The 16,883-nt window shown below is 42.5% G+C and overlaps 1 protein-coding gene across 27 annotated transcripts in view; it reads left to right on the top strand.

The window, feature by feature from the left end:
• The window catches only part of EIF4G3 (eukaryotic translation initiation factor 4 gamma 3), a 369,995-nt gene extending 365,671 nt beyond the window's left edge, over positions 1 to 4,324 (top strand). For 26 of the 27 annotated variants that reach the window (XM_032759190.2, XM_032759180.2, XM_058443895.1 and 23 more), the window contains one exon: positions 3,118 to 4,146. In XM_032759190.2, coding sequence (XP_032615081.2) covers positions 3,118 to 3,299 — 182 coding nt within the window. In that variant the 3' untranslated portion in view covers positions 3,300 to 4,146. Of the gene's footprint in view, positions 1 to 3,117 lie in introns of all 27 variants that reach the window. The other variant, XM_058443899.1, reaches the window with a different exon arrangement.
• Positions 4,325 to 16,883: the final 12,559 nt, after the last annotated feature.

The raw sequence follows: 16,883 nt of genomic DNA, 5'->3' as shown, positions 1-16,883 counted from the left end.
GTATAACTAACTTTAATAAATCTGAATTTGGCCAGGTGCAGTGGCTTGCGCCTGTAATCCCGGCACTTTGGGAGGCCACGGCGGACAGATCACTTGAGGTCAAGAGTTCAAAACCAGCCTGGCCAACATGGTGAAACCCCTATCCCTACTAAAAATACAGAAATTGGCTGGGCATGGTGGCTCACGCCTGTAATCCCAGCACTTTGGGAGGCTGAGGCGGATGGATCATGAGGTCAGGAGATCGAGACCATCCTGGCTAAGACAGTGAAACCCTGTCTCTACTAAAAATACAAAAAATTAGCCGGGTGTGGTGGCGAGCGCCTGTAATCCCAGCTACTTGGGAGGCTGAGGCAGGAGAATCACTTGAACCCAGGAGGCGGAGGTTACAGTGATCCGAGAGCACGCCACTGCACTCCAGCTTGGTGACAGAGCGAGACTCTGTCTCAAAAAAAAAAAAAAAAAAAAAAATACAAAAATTGGCTAGGTGTAGGGGCACGTGCCTGTAGTCCTAGCTACTCAGGAAGCTGAGGCATGAGAATGACTTGAACCTGGAAGGCAGAGTTTGCAGTGAGCCAAGATTGTGCCACTGCACTACAGCCTGGACAACAGAGCAAGACTCCGTCCAAAAAAAAAAAAATGAATTTGTTATATGTTTGTATGAAAATATCACAACAAGAAAACTATTTAGATTAGGTTATTTCATTCCCATTCCAGGGCAGGCCTAATAAAACTTTCCACAGTGATGGAAGTATATATCCATACCATTGAGTATGGTAACCATGAGCCACATGTGGCAATTCTATACTTAAATGTCTCTGTTGTGACCTAGGAACTGAATTATTGACTTTAAATTTAAATAGCCATGTTTGACTAGTAGCTTCCATATTGGACAACACAGGTCCAGGGCATGAAGATGGTTAATGATGTTGAGAATGATACTCTAGAATCTTTAGACACCCAACAAAGACCCTAAGTGTAGTGTATTTACCATGGTATATTTACTAAGGAGTTTCAGAATAGTTTTTAGTTAAGGGTTACGATTAATTCTTGGCTAATGAAACAAAGTAACCTGTACACTTAAGTCTTAGTGATACTTGATGTTAACTAATGATTTTTATTACATCTTGAAAATTCAGTTGGAATTTGTTAAAGCGGGCAGTACATAGCTATTAGAGCACTCAAGTAGTTCTTTGGTACTTCCTTATTTTTGCTTTTGTAAAATTCCTTCTTTCCTAGTCCTGAATCGCTCTTGGAGATAAAGGAAAAGATCAAAGCAAATTATCCTTATAGTGTAACTGAAGAGACAGTCTACCGTGAATCAGATAATTTGATAATATTAGCTTGACTAATATAATTACAAAGATAAATCTTTTTAAAAAAAGGCGGAGGCATTCGGATCACCTGAGGTCAGGAGTTTGAGACCAGCCTGGCCAACATGGTGAAACCTGTCTCTGCTAAAACTACAAAATTAGCTGGGCGTGGTGGCGCATGCCTACAATCCTAGCTACTTGGGAGGCTGAGGCAGGAGAATCACTTGAACCCATGAGGCAGAGGTTGCAATGAGCTGAGATCATGCCACTGCACTCCAGCCTGGGCAAAAAGAGTAAAACTCCATTTAAAAAAAAAAAGTTAATATGACTCATGATAAACTTAATATTGATTAGCATTTATTGTTTATTCCACTGCCTCCCTCCATTAATATAAATGATCGGAGAGCTGACTATAATAACTATAAGATAATAACTTATTATATACGATAGCTATAATTCTCAGTTTTACTATGAGAGTAAAACTGAGAATTAAAATCACACAGATAGTTTGGACGTTTAAAACAGTAAATAACAGGTATAGTTTCACTGGATAAAATTCAGATGAGATAGCTTTTACTCATGTTTTCCATGTGAATGATCACCTCTTCTTTTTTTTTTTTTTTTTTTTTTTTGAGACGTAGTCTCGCTGCGTCACCCAGGCTGGAGTGCAGTGGCGCAATCTCAGCTCACTGCAAGCTCCGCCTGCTGGGTTCACGCCATTCTCCTGCCTCAGTCTCCCGAGTAGCTGAGACTACAGGCACCCGCCACCATGCCCGGCTAGTTTTTTGTATTTTTAGTAGAGATGGGGTTTCACCGTGTTAGCCAGGATGGTCTCGATCTCCTGACCTCGTGATCTGCCTGCCTCGGCCTCCCAAAGTGCTGGGATTACAGGCGTGAGCCACCGTGCCTGGCCACCTCTTCATTTTTAAAACAACATTACAAGGAAGAAAAAGCATATCCTGCCTTTCTCCCTCCCCCCAAATTTTGTAAAAATAATACAGTAAACTTTCAGCACAGAAAATGGTAAAAAGAAAGTAAAAAACTACTCGTATTTAAATTTTATAGGGTTTAGATTGAGATAAACACAATATTAAACAGCTTCACTAGTATCAGAAAATAGTTCAGATTGGGCTGGGCACGGTGGCTCATGCCTGTAATCCCAGCACTTTGGGAGGCCAAGATGAGCGGATCACCTGAGGTCAGGAGTTCGAGACCAGCCTGGCCAACATGGTGAAACCCCATCTCTACTTAAAATACAAAAATTAGCTGACCGTGGTGGCGGGCGCTTGTAATCCCAGGTACTTGGGAGGCTGAGGCAGGAAAATTGCTTAAACCCAGGCAGGCGCCTATAATCCCAGGTACTTGAGAGGCTGAGGCAGGAAAATTGCTTAAACCCAGGCAGGCACCTGTGATCCCAGGTACTTGGGAGGCTGAGGCAGGAAAATTGCTTAAACCCAGGAGGTAGAGGTTGCAGTGAGCCAAGATTGTACCACTGCACTCCAGCCTGGGGACAGAATAAGATTGTCTCTCAAAAAAAAAAAAACACAGAAAAAAAGAAAAAAGTTCAAATTGAACAAAATAATAGAAATAAAAAACAATTTAGACTGTTTCAATCTTTTTTTCCTCTTCTTTAAACAAGTTGTTGGGCTGTTTATACTGTCAAGAGCAAGTATGGTGAATTGTCATTATTGCTTTTTTCTGGGGGAATTAATGCACATTTATTCAGTCATTCATTATTTTGAAATACATTCTTTTCCTCATAACTACAGTGTCCCAAAGCTTACAGTTTATTTTCACCTCCTTGCAGATCTGCTGCGGATGTTTTTTGATTGTCTATATGATGAGGAAGTGATCTCCGAGGATGCCTTCTACAAATGGGAGAGCAGCAAGGACCCTGCAGAGCAGAATGGGAAGGGCGTGGCCCTGAAATCTGTCACGGCATTCTTCACGTGGCTGCGGGAAGCAGAAGAGGAGTCTGAGGATAACTAAAACTTCAAATACACAAAACGAAACAAAAGAAACAATTTAAGTATTTTTTTAAAAAGTTTCACGTCTTCGCCAATCACAGTGCAGCAAGGCCAATTCTCGCAGAAACCCCCACGTGTGCACGAGTGGGAGAGGGGAAAGAGAAAAAAAGGTGATCATGGAGGAAAAAGGTACTGGAAAAAAGTAAACTTCAAACCTTAGGGCGGGAGCACTAAAACCAAAATACATGTATTATTTATAGAAAATATTTTCTGTTTTAATCTTTTCTTTTTAAACAAGGACTCGTACTTAAAAAAATGTTTAGTAAAAAAAAAAAAGTTGAGAACTTTTAATTTATTTTAAGGACTGCAAATGCCAGTGTAATTTTTTAATTTGCAGTTTCTGTAAACAACTTGTATAATAGAAAAGCAGAGAAATAAATTTCCCTCCCCTTCAAGATGCACCTCATGTTTGTTTTAAGGTATGGCATTTAGTCCAGATTTGAGAAAGTTTGGGGTGAACAAGGTAAGAAAGATTGTTTTTTTTTTTGGCATCAAATCTTTCTGCCTGCCTCTCAGCTTGCTTCAGAAAATTTAAAAAATCACAATAGTAATCAAAACATACATAACATTGAAACAGAAGGAAATGCTGTGGACCACAGAACTCCAAGAATTGTTTAAAAAAAAAAAAAAGTGCTACCCTGGGAAAAGTACTCTTAATACTCTTGAAATCTTTAGAGCAACTTTAAGGCTTGTAAATACATAGAACAAATATTTAAAAAAACAAAAAGAAATTGACTCAATACTATTTCTTTTCACTTTGAAAATATAAAGAACAAAATAAAGACAAACATTGCAAGTTTAAAAGAAAGTAAAGTGACTTCTCCTTTGGACAGCTGCTGCATGTGTGCCCATTCCTGGGGGTGCTGTCTGGCTATTTATCGTCTAATTCAAATCACTCCTGAGGGGAGAGAGATAAGACGAGAGTGAGAGAGTGTGTGTATGTGCGTGTATGCGCACGTATGTGCATGTACATGTATGTATGTATATGTCTCTACTTGCTGAAAAGGCAAGCTACTTTGTGGGTAAAGAGGGCACTTGTGCTTGGGTGGGAATGCCCCACTGGGAGTCCAGTGAAACTTATTTCCAACACTAACTAAAAATGGATTCAGGACAGTAAGCCTCAAGGGCAGTCCTTTAGATAACTAAGTTTTCCACTGTATGTATCAGGACTCAGGACAATAATTTACTTTGAGACTGCCACTACCACTGATTTTAAAATCTTCCATCAATTGCCTGCAATATTTAAGAAACCCAAAGATGTCCTCTAAAGAATGAACAAGACCAAAAGCTATATTATGCTTTTACAAAAGTGGGGGTGGGATTTTTATAAAAGTGGGGGTGGAGTTTAAAATCAAACTAATACCATGTATGAAAATCACATTGTCTGCCAACTCCAACCTCATTCAAGCCATTCTGGTGAGTATAAAGCTAACTGTGGGCCTCTGCTTGGGCCTCTGCTTCTCCTACAGATACTGGAGTGCTGTGCTTTCTAATTTCCCCACCCTTTCATGAAGTCACAGTCTCTACAGATGGTTTTCCATTTCAGTTGTTTGTGGGCCATCAACCTACAAAATGTATTTATGAAGAAAGCCAGACTACTCCCAGATAAATAGTCTTTGTCTCTTGTATTTGGATAACAGGAGATTTCTGCTGGCTTCCATCTCTGAAGAAATATCCACATTAAGAGACTTGGCAAGACTTGTGAAACACAAGAACAAAATTTCCTATAGCAATAAAATGTTTTTCTGAAGTGTAGTTGAACACAATGCAAGATCCCACTACATAAGCCCACAGAGGCCATTTTTCAGTGGTGGAATGCTATATGCCACTGGTCCCCAATGCACAACCTAGATCCCTCACATGTGCAGTTCACAACGGGGTTCGCGCTCCTATGAGAATCTAATGCCACCGCTGATCTGACAGGAGGCAGAGCTCAGGCGGAAATGCTTGCTCACACACCACTCACCTTCTGCTGTGCAGCCCAGTTTCTAACAGGCCATGGACCAGTACCTGTCCTTGGCCCAGGGATTGGGGACCACTGCTGTATGCTGCTTTTGTTTTGTTTTGTTTTGAGACAGGGTCTTGCTCTGTCACCCAGGTTGGAGTGCAGTGGCTTGATCATGGCTCACTGTAGCCTCAAACTCCTGGGCTCAAGCGATTCTCCTGCCTCACTGTCCCCAGTAGCTGAGACTACAGGCACACACCACCACAGAATATTATTGTTGAAGGACCAAGTCCTGAAAGTCTTTTGAAAGGCATGCGACAGCATCAGCCATAAAAGATGGGGCCTGAAAAGCTGTTTTGGAGCCTGACCACAGGCTTTGCCCGGGATCCCTTAATTGGGAGAAGCAGCCTGGTTCTATGATCAACTGAGTAAACAACCTCCAGAATCAAAGTGCAGAGGATTATGATCAAGGAATCTTCTCTGAGTGATAGAAGTTTTTAGAAGGTATTGACAGCACTCAAGGGGTTGAGGGAGGGGAGTTTGGGGGAATACAGGATGGTAACTGCCTCTTGAGAATCAGTAGCTGTTTTTTGCAGGGGTCTGACCAGGGAGGGATTTCAGGTAGTAGAGATGGCATAGTTATTAGTATTTTACATATTAACAAGTGTAAGGAATGGAGGAGAGAGAGAAATATTTTTGAAAGAACAATTAAAGGGTTGAAAAATATCTTAAGATATAAACATCTCTAGTACAGTGACAGAAATAATGTTTGAAATCTCACCTATAACATGAAGTGTGGTGAAGAGACTACAAAATAAGCTTTTTGAGTATCTTGTTGCTGTGGACACGGAATGTGTGCTAGGATTAGAAGTTATCTAATGACAAAATATGAGCAAAGTAAGATAATTGCCCCCTACTAATATCAACTGAACTGCAAAACATTGTCAAGATAATTACCCTCTCTTGTCTTTTCACTGGAAAACAGGGTTTGGCAATTTTTGTTTTAATATAATAGGTGACATTGCCAACACTGATATGCCAGCACTCCTTCAAGCGGTAGCAAAAGCTCTTTCACCGATTTCAAATTTGGGAGCAGGTCCAATGCCTTTTTTTTTTTTTTTTTTTTTTTTTTTTTTTGAGATGGAGTCTCGCTCTGTTGCCCAGGCCGGAGTGCAGCGGCGTGATCTCTGCTCACTGCACACTCCACCTCCCGGGTTCAAGCAGTTCTCCTGCCTCAGCCTCCCGAGTAGCTGGGATTACAGGCAAGCGCCACCACACCCAGCTAATTGTTTTCTATTTTAAGTAGAGACGGGGTTTCACCATATTTGTTTTGCCAGGCTGGTCTTGAACTCCCGACTCCAGGTGAACCGCCCACCTTGGCCTCCCACAGTGCTGGGATTACAGGTGTGAGACACCACACCTGGCCCAGTGCCTCTTTTAGTGCATTTATTAAGGTGCTTATACCTATTTTCTAAACAGTTAACTTATGGCTATTCAGTAAATGAACACTTTGTCATTTCTAACAAAGGCAAATGATACTAATTTTCAAAACGAACTGATGTTGGGTTCTTGCATAGGCCAATAAGCCAGCCCATAACTACATCATGAACTTATTTTGTTCAACCAATATTTAACTCAACATCTGCTGTGCACTAAGTGGAGATAGGATAACAGTGACCAAAGTAGGCTCTGCTTTCATGGATCTCATATTCTTCATGAAAACAGAAAGCTAGAGGTTATTAACATGCTGCATCAGCATCGTATACCACTAAGAAGTGTCTGCCCCTTATTACTCTGGCAGATCTTTGTTGTTGTTGTTTTTTCTTTATATTTCAAAATTCATTCTAGGCTGTTTGCAACAATTAAATCCAAAGACAGCTTTAAAACCACTCTCCAAACAAGTTATTCTGGGGTTTTTGACGTACTATCTTTTTGTTTCAAATGGCTCCTTTTAAGTCACTAGAATTCTAAGTTGGTGGGGGGAAGATCCTAGGCTACTGTATCTAATTCTGTTTTCATCACTCAAGTTTTATTATTTAAAAAAAGTAGAGGAATCCAGTTTTTCCATTTCAACTATGTCATTAGCATGTACTTCCATATTCTCCATTTTGTAGGGAGTAACATTTTACGTTACTTTTTGTTTGCTTTTTCTTTTCTTGAGACAGAGTCTTGATCTGGCACCCAGGCGGGAGTGCAGTGGTGTGATCTTGGCTCACTGCAGCCTCTGCCTCCCAGGTTCAAGTGATTCTCCTGCCTCAGCCTCCCGAGTAGCTGGGATTACAGGCTCAGGCCAGGTAGGGAGAGATATGCTGCAGGCCCACTGACATAAAATATCCCATATGTCCCTCAAAAGGAAAAATGATAATCTGTTAGCTTGGGGACTTAAAAAAAAAAACTTGACATCACTGTGTATTAGCAAATCATGAGATGATTTATACATTAAGCTACAGAGAATAATATGCCAAATGTTATTCAGTTAGAGTTTTATTTTGAAATAATTTTAGATTTACAGAAAAGTTGCAGATTTTACAGAAAGTTCCATATACCCCTTACCCAGTTCCCTTTATAATAACATCTTATATTACCATAGGACATTTGTCAAAACTAAGAAGCCAGCTTTGGTATGTTGCTTGTAACTAAACTTAAGACTATTTAGATTTTCACCCATGTCCCTTTTCTGGTCCAAGATGCAATCTGTGATACTACATTGCATCTAAGTAATCATCTCCTTAGTGTCCTCTGGACTTTGACAGTTTTTTTGGTCTTTTTCATGACCTTGACAATTTTGAGGAGTAATAATGAGGCATTTTGTAGAATGTCTGTCAATTTGTATTTGTCTGGTGTTTTTCTCATGATTAAAGTGGGGTTATGTATTTTGGATAAAAATAACTGCATATTGTAATCCCAGCTCTTTGGGAGACCAAGGCAGGAGGATTACTTGAAGCTCGGAGTTTGAGACCAGCCTGGGCAATATAGGAAGACCCCCCCCACCCATCTCTACAAAAATACTTAAAAATTAGCCGAGTGTGGTGATGCACACCCGTAGTCCCAGCTGCTCAGGAAGCTAAGGCAGGAGAATCACTTGAGCCCAGGAGATCAAGGCTGCAGTGAGCTATGATCATGCCACTGCATTTCAGCTTGGGCAGCAGAATGAGACCCTGTCTCTAAAAAATAAAAACACAAATACCATGTGAATGAAGTTCTCTTCTCATATATCAGCAGGTACAAGATACTCACATGATAACTTTACTTGGTTAAGTTGGTGTTTGCCAGGTTTCTTCACTCTATAGTTACTTTTCTTTCCCCCCTTTCTTACTCTAGTCTATTTGAAAGCCAGTCACTAAATCCAGCCCACACTTGGGAAAAGAGATGGGAGTAGGAGAGAATTAAGCTTCACTTCCTTTCTAGAGTGGGAAGCGTCTACTTAAATTATTTGGAATTTTCCCACAAGGAAGATGTCTCTCTTCTCTATTTGTTTATTTAGTCACTCCTATGTATTTATATGTGTGTATGTATAAATGTACACACATGGATATGTATATATCTGTATGGGCTCATGTGTATTTCATACTTTGAATTATAACCCAATAGTACATGATTTTGTTGTTCAGATTGTTCCAGCTATAGCCATTAGGGGCTCTTTCAAGTTGGCTTATGTGTCCCTTGACATTCCCTGATAAGTTTGTTTTTAGAGCACGTGCTTTCTGACATCACAAGATGCCACAGACATATTTTTCCCTGCCTCTTCAGCCATTGCTACAAGAATCCCTGGTTTCTTTTAGGAGAATAGGATTTAGAAACCAAGATTTTACTCACTGGGTTTGCATGTTGCTATTGGGGCATCTCAGCCTCTTGGTCTGCCAACATTTTAAACTTCATTTTTTTGCCAGGTGAGTAAGCTGCTTTCACATGAAGCACTATGACGTTTAGAAAACATAGTTCTGGGCTGGGCACGGTGGCTCACCCCTGTAATCCCAGCACTTTGGGAGGCCACGATGGGTGGATCACGAGGTCAGGAGATCGAGACCATCCTGGCCAACATGCTGAAATACCGTCTCTACTAAAAATACAAAAATTACTGTGCGTGGTGGCGCATGCCTGTAATCCCAGCTACTTGGGAGGCTGAGGCAGGAGAATCACTTGAATCAGGGAGTCGAAGGTTTCAGTGAGCCAAGATCGCGCCACAGCACTCCAGCCTGATGACAGAGCAAGACTCTGTCTCAAAAAAAAAAAAAGAAAACATAGTTCTGATGTGTGTGTGTGTGTATTACTCTGGGCCAAGCACAGTGGCTCACGCCTGTAATCCTAACACTTTGGGAGGCCGAGGTGGGTAGATCACTTGAGGTCAGGAGTTTGAGACCAGCTTGTCCAACATGGTAAAACCCCATCTCTACTAAAAACATACAAAATTAGCCAGGTGTGGTGGTGGGCACCTGTAGTCCCGGATACTTGGGAGGCTGAGGCAGGAGAACTGCTTGACCCCGGGAGGCGAGGTTGCAGTGAGCCAAGATCCTGCCATTGCACTCCAGCCTGGGTAAAAGAGCAAGACTGTCTAAAAATAATAATAAAATAAAATACTCTGGTACCCAAAAGACTCAAGTCTATAGATACTTCATACATTTCTGCTCATCTTACATAGGAAAAAATAGAGGGCCAGGCACTGTGGCTCACACCTGTAATCCCAGCACTTCGGAAGGCCAAGATGGCCAGATCACTTGAGGCCAGGAGTTCAAGACCAGTCTGGCCAACATGGCAAGACTCTGTCTCTACTAAAAAATACAAAAATTAGTTGGGCATGGTGGCGCATGCCTGTAATCCCAGCTACTCAGAAGGTTGAGGCACGAGAATCACTTGAACCTGGGAGGCGGAGGTCGCAATGAACCAAGATAGGGCCACTGCACTCCAGCCTCTCAAATAAACAAATAAATATTGAACTGTTTCTGTCTTTCCCCATTATGATGATTGATTTGTTTTAATTTCCCTTAGCTAGTAATATTTAGAGTCTACTAAGGTACCAATACAGAGCAGTGTTTTTTGGTTTTTGTTTTTGTTTTTTTTTTTTTTTTGAGACGGAGTCTCGCTCTGTCACCCAGGCTGGAATGCAGTGGCGCGATCTCGGCTCACTGCAAGCTCCGCCTCCTGGGTTCATGCCATTCTCCTGCCTCAGCCTCTCCGAGTAGTTGGGACTACAGGCGCCCGCCACCACGCCCGGCTAATTTTTTTTTGTATTTTTAGTAGAGACGGGGTTTCACCGTGGTCTCGATCTCCTGACCTCGTGATCCGCCCACTTCGGCCTCCCAAAGTGATGGGATTACAAGCGTGAGCCACCGCGCCCGGCAGAGCAGTGTTAAAATGTTAACTCAGTTAAAAAATAATGGAAATCACGAAATAATGAAAAGTTAACTGATGATAAAAGCACTGCATACCAAAACTTGAGATAAACCAAAAGTCAGCCCAAGAGTTTAAGGTTACAGTGAGCTTTGATTGTGCCACTGCACTCCAGCCTGGGTGACAAGAGTTAAGAACCAACTGCGGGCGGGGGGATGCCACCTAAGTGAATATCAAGAGTTCACTCTTCCTTCTGTAGGAAGAAGTTGTGTGCTGAGAGGAAGGAGGTATAGACTAGAATTGAGAGATCTGTGCTCTAATGCTAACATTGCTGTTCACGGAATATTTGACCACCTGCTTGGTATGGGCCTTCCTGTCTTCTCTAGAAAGGGCTCACTCCTGCCAACCATATGAGCACATCCTCAGGTGATCCACCTGCCTCGGCCTTCCAAAGTGCTGAGATTACAGCATGAACCACTGCGCCCAGCCATAGAAAGAACTTTTGAAAGTTGCCTTATACTTTCACTTAGCAGAATTCACTAGAGATCAACTTTAGTTGGTTTTTTTAAGTTAGTCAGCAAAAAGAATAACAATGCTTTCAATCATTTCCAATTCGCAATTAGCCACACAGCATGTTGGAATAACTGTAGGCTCTTTGGAGTAACTAGTTCTATCTAACCTCAGGGTTAGTCAAAGTACGGGCTTTGGACTAGCAGCATCAACATCACCTGTAAGCGTATTAGAATGCAAATTCACAGGCCCCAGCCTACTAAAACAATCCAAAGAGATGGAAGATCCCAAGAAATCACTATAAGCGCTTCAGATGATTCTTAGGCACACTGAAGTTTAAGAACCACTGCCTAGGAGTATTTCACATCTCTGCCAGAGTATAGTCCTCTTCAAAAAGCTAACACAAAACAAGTTGTGTGCTGCTTTTAGAACCTTTAGGCTTGTACTTTGCATCTACAATACAGAAACAATAAGCCCTTCCTGATTTCCTTAGTAAACTAATAGTAAATTAATTGGTCTTCATACTAGGCTTCTGACATGTAAGGTGGTACTGCTTCCTTTTACCAGGTAGGGAACTGAGTAACACAGAAGTCATGGACCTAGCAAGTGTCAGAAGCAAGACTGGCACTTGGTTTTCTGGGAGGCAGTATTGTCCGAAAAATAACTCTCACCACCAAGAGTTTTCTTTTGGGGAAAATGACATAGTGGATATAGTTTGGAGTATTGGCATTGGAAAAATAGGGGCATTAGTATAGCCCTGCTGAGGCTGCTGAAACCTCGGTTTCCATTTATTTATTTATTTATTTATTTATTTATTTGACAGAGTCTCACTCTGTCGCCCAGGCTGGAGCTTAGTGCTGTGATCTCAGCTCATTGCAACCTCTGTCTCCTGGGCTCAAGGGAGCCTCCAGAGTAGCTGGGACTGTGGCTAAATCTTGTATTTTTTGTAGAGATGGGTTTTCACCATGTTGCCCAGGCTGGTCTCGAACACCTGAGCTCAAGCCATCAACCCACCTTAGCCTCCCAAAGTGCTGGGGTTGCAGGCACGAGTTACTGCGCCCGGCCAGTTGCCTCATCTATAAAACAAAAGTAACATCATTCACTTCATGGGGTTGTCTTGAGGAATTAAAGGAGATCAGATAAAGTGCCCAGTATTCTACCTGAAATACCTAGGGCCCTTCCTGTCTGTGTCCAATGTTCTTTTTCTGCCACACTCTACTACCTTAGTCATAATCAGTTACATATAGTTAGGCTACGCCCTTTTCAGAACTGCAGGAGACTATAGCTTACCTATCCACCTTTCTTTCTTTTCTTTTCTTTCTTTCTTTCTTCTTTCTTTTTCTTTCTTTCTTTCTTTCTCTCTCTTTCTTCTCTCTCTCTCCCTCTCCCTCTCTCCCTCCCTTCCTTCCTTCCTTCCTTCCTTCCTTCTTTTTTTGAGACAGAGTCTCACTCTGTCACCCAGGCTGGAGTGCAGTGGCACGATCTCGGCTCAGTGCAACCTCCGCCTCCGGAGTTCAAGTGATTCTCCTGCCTCAGCCTCCCAAGTAGCTGGGACTACAGGCATGTGCCACCACGCCTGGCTAATTTTTTATATTTTCAGTAGAGATGGGGTTTCATCATGTTGTCCAGGCCGGTCTCGAACTCCTGACCTCAGGTGATCTGCCCGCCTCAGCCTCCCAAAGTGCTGGGATTACAGGCGTGAACCACCGTGCCCAGCCCACATTTCTTTAATATTCTATTGATCAAATTTTTAAAATTGTTTTACTTTCCCTAGAAAATACTATGAAGTCTTTTTTTTTTTTTTTTGAGACAGAGTCTCGTTCTGTCGCCCAGGCTGGAGTGCAGTGGCACAATCTCGGCTCACTGCAAGCTCTGCCTCCCAGGTTCACGCCATTCTCCTGCCTCAGCCTTCCGAGTAGCTGGGACTACAGGCGCCTGCCACCATGCCTGCCTAATTTTTTTGTATTTTTATTAGAGATGGGGTTTCACCTAACATGTTAGCCAGGATGGTCTCGATCTCCTGACCTCGTGATCCGCCCGCCTCGACCTCCCAAAGTGCTGGGATCACAGGCGTGAGCCACCGCGCCCGGCAATACTATGAAGTCTTAAGTGTCCATCCCTACTGCTAACAGACCTGGGAATAGAGGCTTTTAGCTCCCAATTCTCCTGGGATTCAATAGAACACTGCAAAACCTTTTTTTTTTTTTTAACACAAGGATCAATGCTTAGTGTCCTTTTCAAGTTGTTTATTGCCCAACCTAGAAAGAAAATGACTATTTTCCTACAAAATCATAGTGAACTCCCAAAAATACCAGGTACTTACAAATGCATGTTCTGTCACATCCAGCTCTGGCTTTGTTCCTAATTTAGGGGATGCCAACTACTTTGGGCAAAGAGACAGCTATACCAAACAAGCCTGCTGGCTGCTTAGAATAAATTCTAGGCTGGGCGTGATGGCTCACGCCTGTAATCCCAGCACTTTGGGAGTCCAAGGCAGGCGGATCACGAGGTCATGAGATCGAGACCATCCTGGCTAACAGGGTGAAACCCTGTCTCTACTAAAAATACAAAAAATTAGCCAGGCCTGGTGGCGGGCGCCTGTAGTCCCAGCTAGTCGGGAGGCTGAGGCAGGAGAATCGCTTGAACCTGGGAGGTGGAGGTTGCGTGAGCCAAGATCACGCCACTGCACTCCAGCCTGGGCGACAGAGCGAGACTCCATCTCATAAATAAATAAATAATTAATTCCAGCTTTTTCTTATTAAGTGTCATAGACTCAACCAGCAGAGTGTAAAACAGAGATACAAAGATTAGGATAAATTTGAATATAATCCTGTGGGGGTTTTTTCCTGCTCAAAATGTTTTATCTTTTGAGAAGAGCAGGAATATCACCAATAAAATGTCAGGTTTTAAAGTTGAACAATCCTGGGTCTTGATATATATGGTTCTCAAGAATTATGCTACTAATTCCAAAGTTTGGATGGTTGAAAATTTACAGTCTTGTGCAAGTGTCTTAAGAATACTCAGAGCCAGCCGGGCGCGGTGGCTCACGCCAGTAATCCCAGCACTTTGGGGAGGCCGAAGCAGGCGGATCACGAGGTCAAGAGATCGAGACCATCGTGGCCAATGTGATGAAACCCCATCTCTACTAAAAATACAAAAATTAGTTGGGCATGGTGGCATGTGCCTGTAGTTCCAGCTACTCAGGAGGCTGAGGCAGGAGAATCCCTTGAACCCGGGAGGCGGAGGTGCAATGAGCCGAGATCTTGCCACTGCCCTCCAGCCTGGTGAGAGAGTGAGACTCCATCTCAAAAAAAACAAAACTCAGAGCCAGTATGTATTGGTTTTTGAAAAGTTTGCATTTTTTCATCACCATGCAGTTGCGTTTTGATTTATAAAAGGAAATGATCCTTTTCATCACCATCTTTTTGAAACTCTTTTCATCTCTTTATTTTTTAAATAAACGGATCCAATTTCGTGATTCTAATTTTTAAAATTCCATCTTATTCCCAGCCACAGATTTTGACTCATATTTTCCTTTAAATTACTGGTTGTTTTTTTGTTTTTTTGAGACAGAGTCTTGCTCTGTCGCCCAGGCTGGAGTGCAGTGGCAGGATCTCTGCTCACTGCAACCTCCACCTCCCAGGTTCAAGCGATTCTCCTGCCTCAGCCTCCCGAGTAGCCGAGACTACAGGTGTGCACCACCATGCCCAGCTATTTATTTATTTATTTATCTATCTATCTATTTATTTATTTATTTATTTTTTAGATGGAGTCTCCCTCTGTCACCCAGGCTGGAGTGCAGTGGCATGATCTTGGCTCACTGCAACCTCCGCCTCCTGGGTTCAGGAGGCTAATTTTTTTTTTTTAATTTTTAGTAGAGACAAGGTTTCACCATGTTGGCCAGGCTGGTCTCAAACTCTTGACCTCAGGTGATCCGCCCACCTCGGCCTCCCAAAGTACTGGGATTACAGGTGTGAGCCACCGAGCCAGGCTGATTTTTGTATTCTTAGTAGAGGCAGGGTTTCAACATGTTGGCCAGGCTGGTCCCGAACTCCTAACATCAGGTGATCCACCCACTTCAGCCTCCCAAGGTGCTATGATTACAGGCGTCAGCCACCGCGCCCAGCCCAAATTACTGGTTTTATTGAAAAGAAAACTATTCCCATTTACACTTAAACTTTCTCAAACTACTCCATATCTACAAAACAAATGTCCTGGGATAGCCAACTTGGTTTGCTGGGACTTTTCTGGTTTAAAAACTGAAAGTCTGGCTGGTTGTGGTGGCTCATGCATGTAATCCCAGCAATTTGGGAGGCCAAGGCGGGCGGATCACAAGGTCCGGAGTTCAAGACCAACCTGGCTAGCATGGTGAAACCCCGTCTCTACTGAAAATACAAAAATTAGCCAGGCATGGTGGCATGTGCCTCTAGTCCCAGCTACTCAGGAGACTGAGGCAGGAGAATTACTTGAATCCGAGGCAGAGGTTGCAGTGAGCCGAGATTGCACCAGTGTACTCCAGCATGGGCGACAGGGCAAGACTCCGTCTCAAGGGAAAAAAAAAAAACCAAACAAAAAAAAAACAAAGTCTAACCCCCACCCCTACAAACTCCCCACCCTACCCTCAATGGATAAACTGGGTCAGTTGGTCACCCTGGATGTCACTGAGCTGACACTAATTTCTGGTCACCCTCAGAGGCCTGGTTGCCCTGCAAAGAAGGGAATCCTGCAACAATTTGCCTGTAAAGCCACAAAGCAGGAGTGAAAGGGGAGGAACAGTGCTGTTAGTACATTTACTTCACATTACACTATCAAAACAAAACTGGATATATTCTGCTTTTAGTAAATCTGGCAAGTAGTGTCTCTTCAGTCTAAAAAGCAGCTGGTTTGCCTCTGGCATTGAAAGCGGGAAAAGACCTATCAACACAAATCCCAGAACCTGACATGAATACAGGCTTGAAAGCAAGTTCCCTGAAGTTTCCCTGAAGATGGCAGGACTAAGTACTTTACTCATCTTGGTTTTAGATTCTATCCCTATGGAAAGACTCTTGTAATAACATTCTCAAATGTTTCTGTTCCCTTGAGTGCTGAATTGTAACTCTATTCAGTATGTCAGATGCTACAAACTCAAGGATAACTGTTATTTAAAACCTTTATCCTCAAAATGATAGGAAACTTGTGGCACACTTTTCAAACTCCCTCAGGTAAGAGCTGTAGGTAGAAATGTTGACTCCCACTGACCGCTGGGTGGAGGCTGCTGACACCTATAGGATAGAGTTTCTCTAACTGTGAATGGCAGAATTAACTTCTATTTTTTAAAATGCAGTTGGCATTTTAAAAAATAGAACATACAAATACACCTTAAGGTAAATGTTATTTAGTAAAACATTTTGGCTTTTATATATAGTAGTACCCCCATATTCGCGGTTTCACTTTTCGAGGTTTCAGGGACCCCACAGTCAAAATTCTTTGGTAGAGACCTACAGTTTCACCATGTTGCCCAGACTGGTCTTGACTCCTAGGCTCAAGCAATCTGCCAGCCTCAGCTTCCCAAAGTGCTGGGATTACAGGCATGAGCCACCGTGCCCGACCACAGTTCAAAAACATTTTGAGAGAACCACTTCCACATAACTTTTTTAACAGTACATTGTTATAATTACTCTATTATTGTTGTTAATCTTACTGCACCTAATTTATAAATGAAACTTTCTTACAGGTATGTAGGTATAGGAAAACATAGTATATATAAGGTTTTGTACTATCCGT

The sequence above is a fragment of the Hylobates moloch genome, unplaced genomic scaffold (genome assembly GCF_009828535.3).
Source record: "Hylobates moloch isolate HMO894 unplaced genomic scaffold, HMol_V3 SCAFFOLD_9, whole genome shotgun sequence".
Lineage (NCBI taxonomy): Eukaryota > Metazoa > Chordata > Mammalia > Primates > Hylobatidae > Hylobates > Hylobates moloch.
Note: the sequence above shows the minus strand (reverse complement) of the source record. Positions and strands in the feature narration are given on the sequence as shown.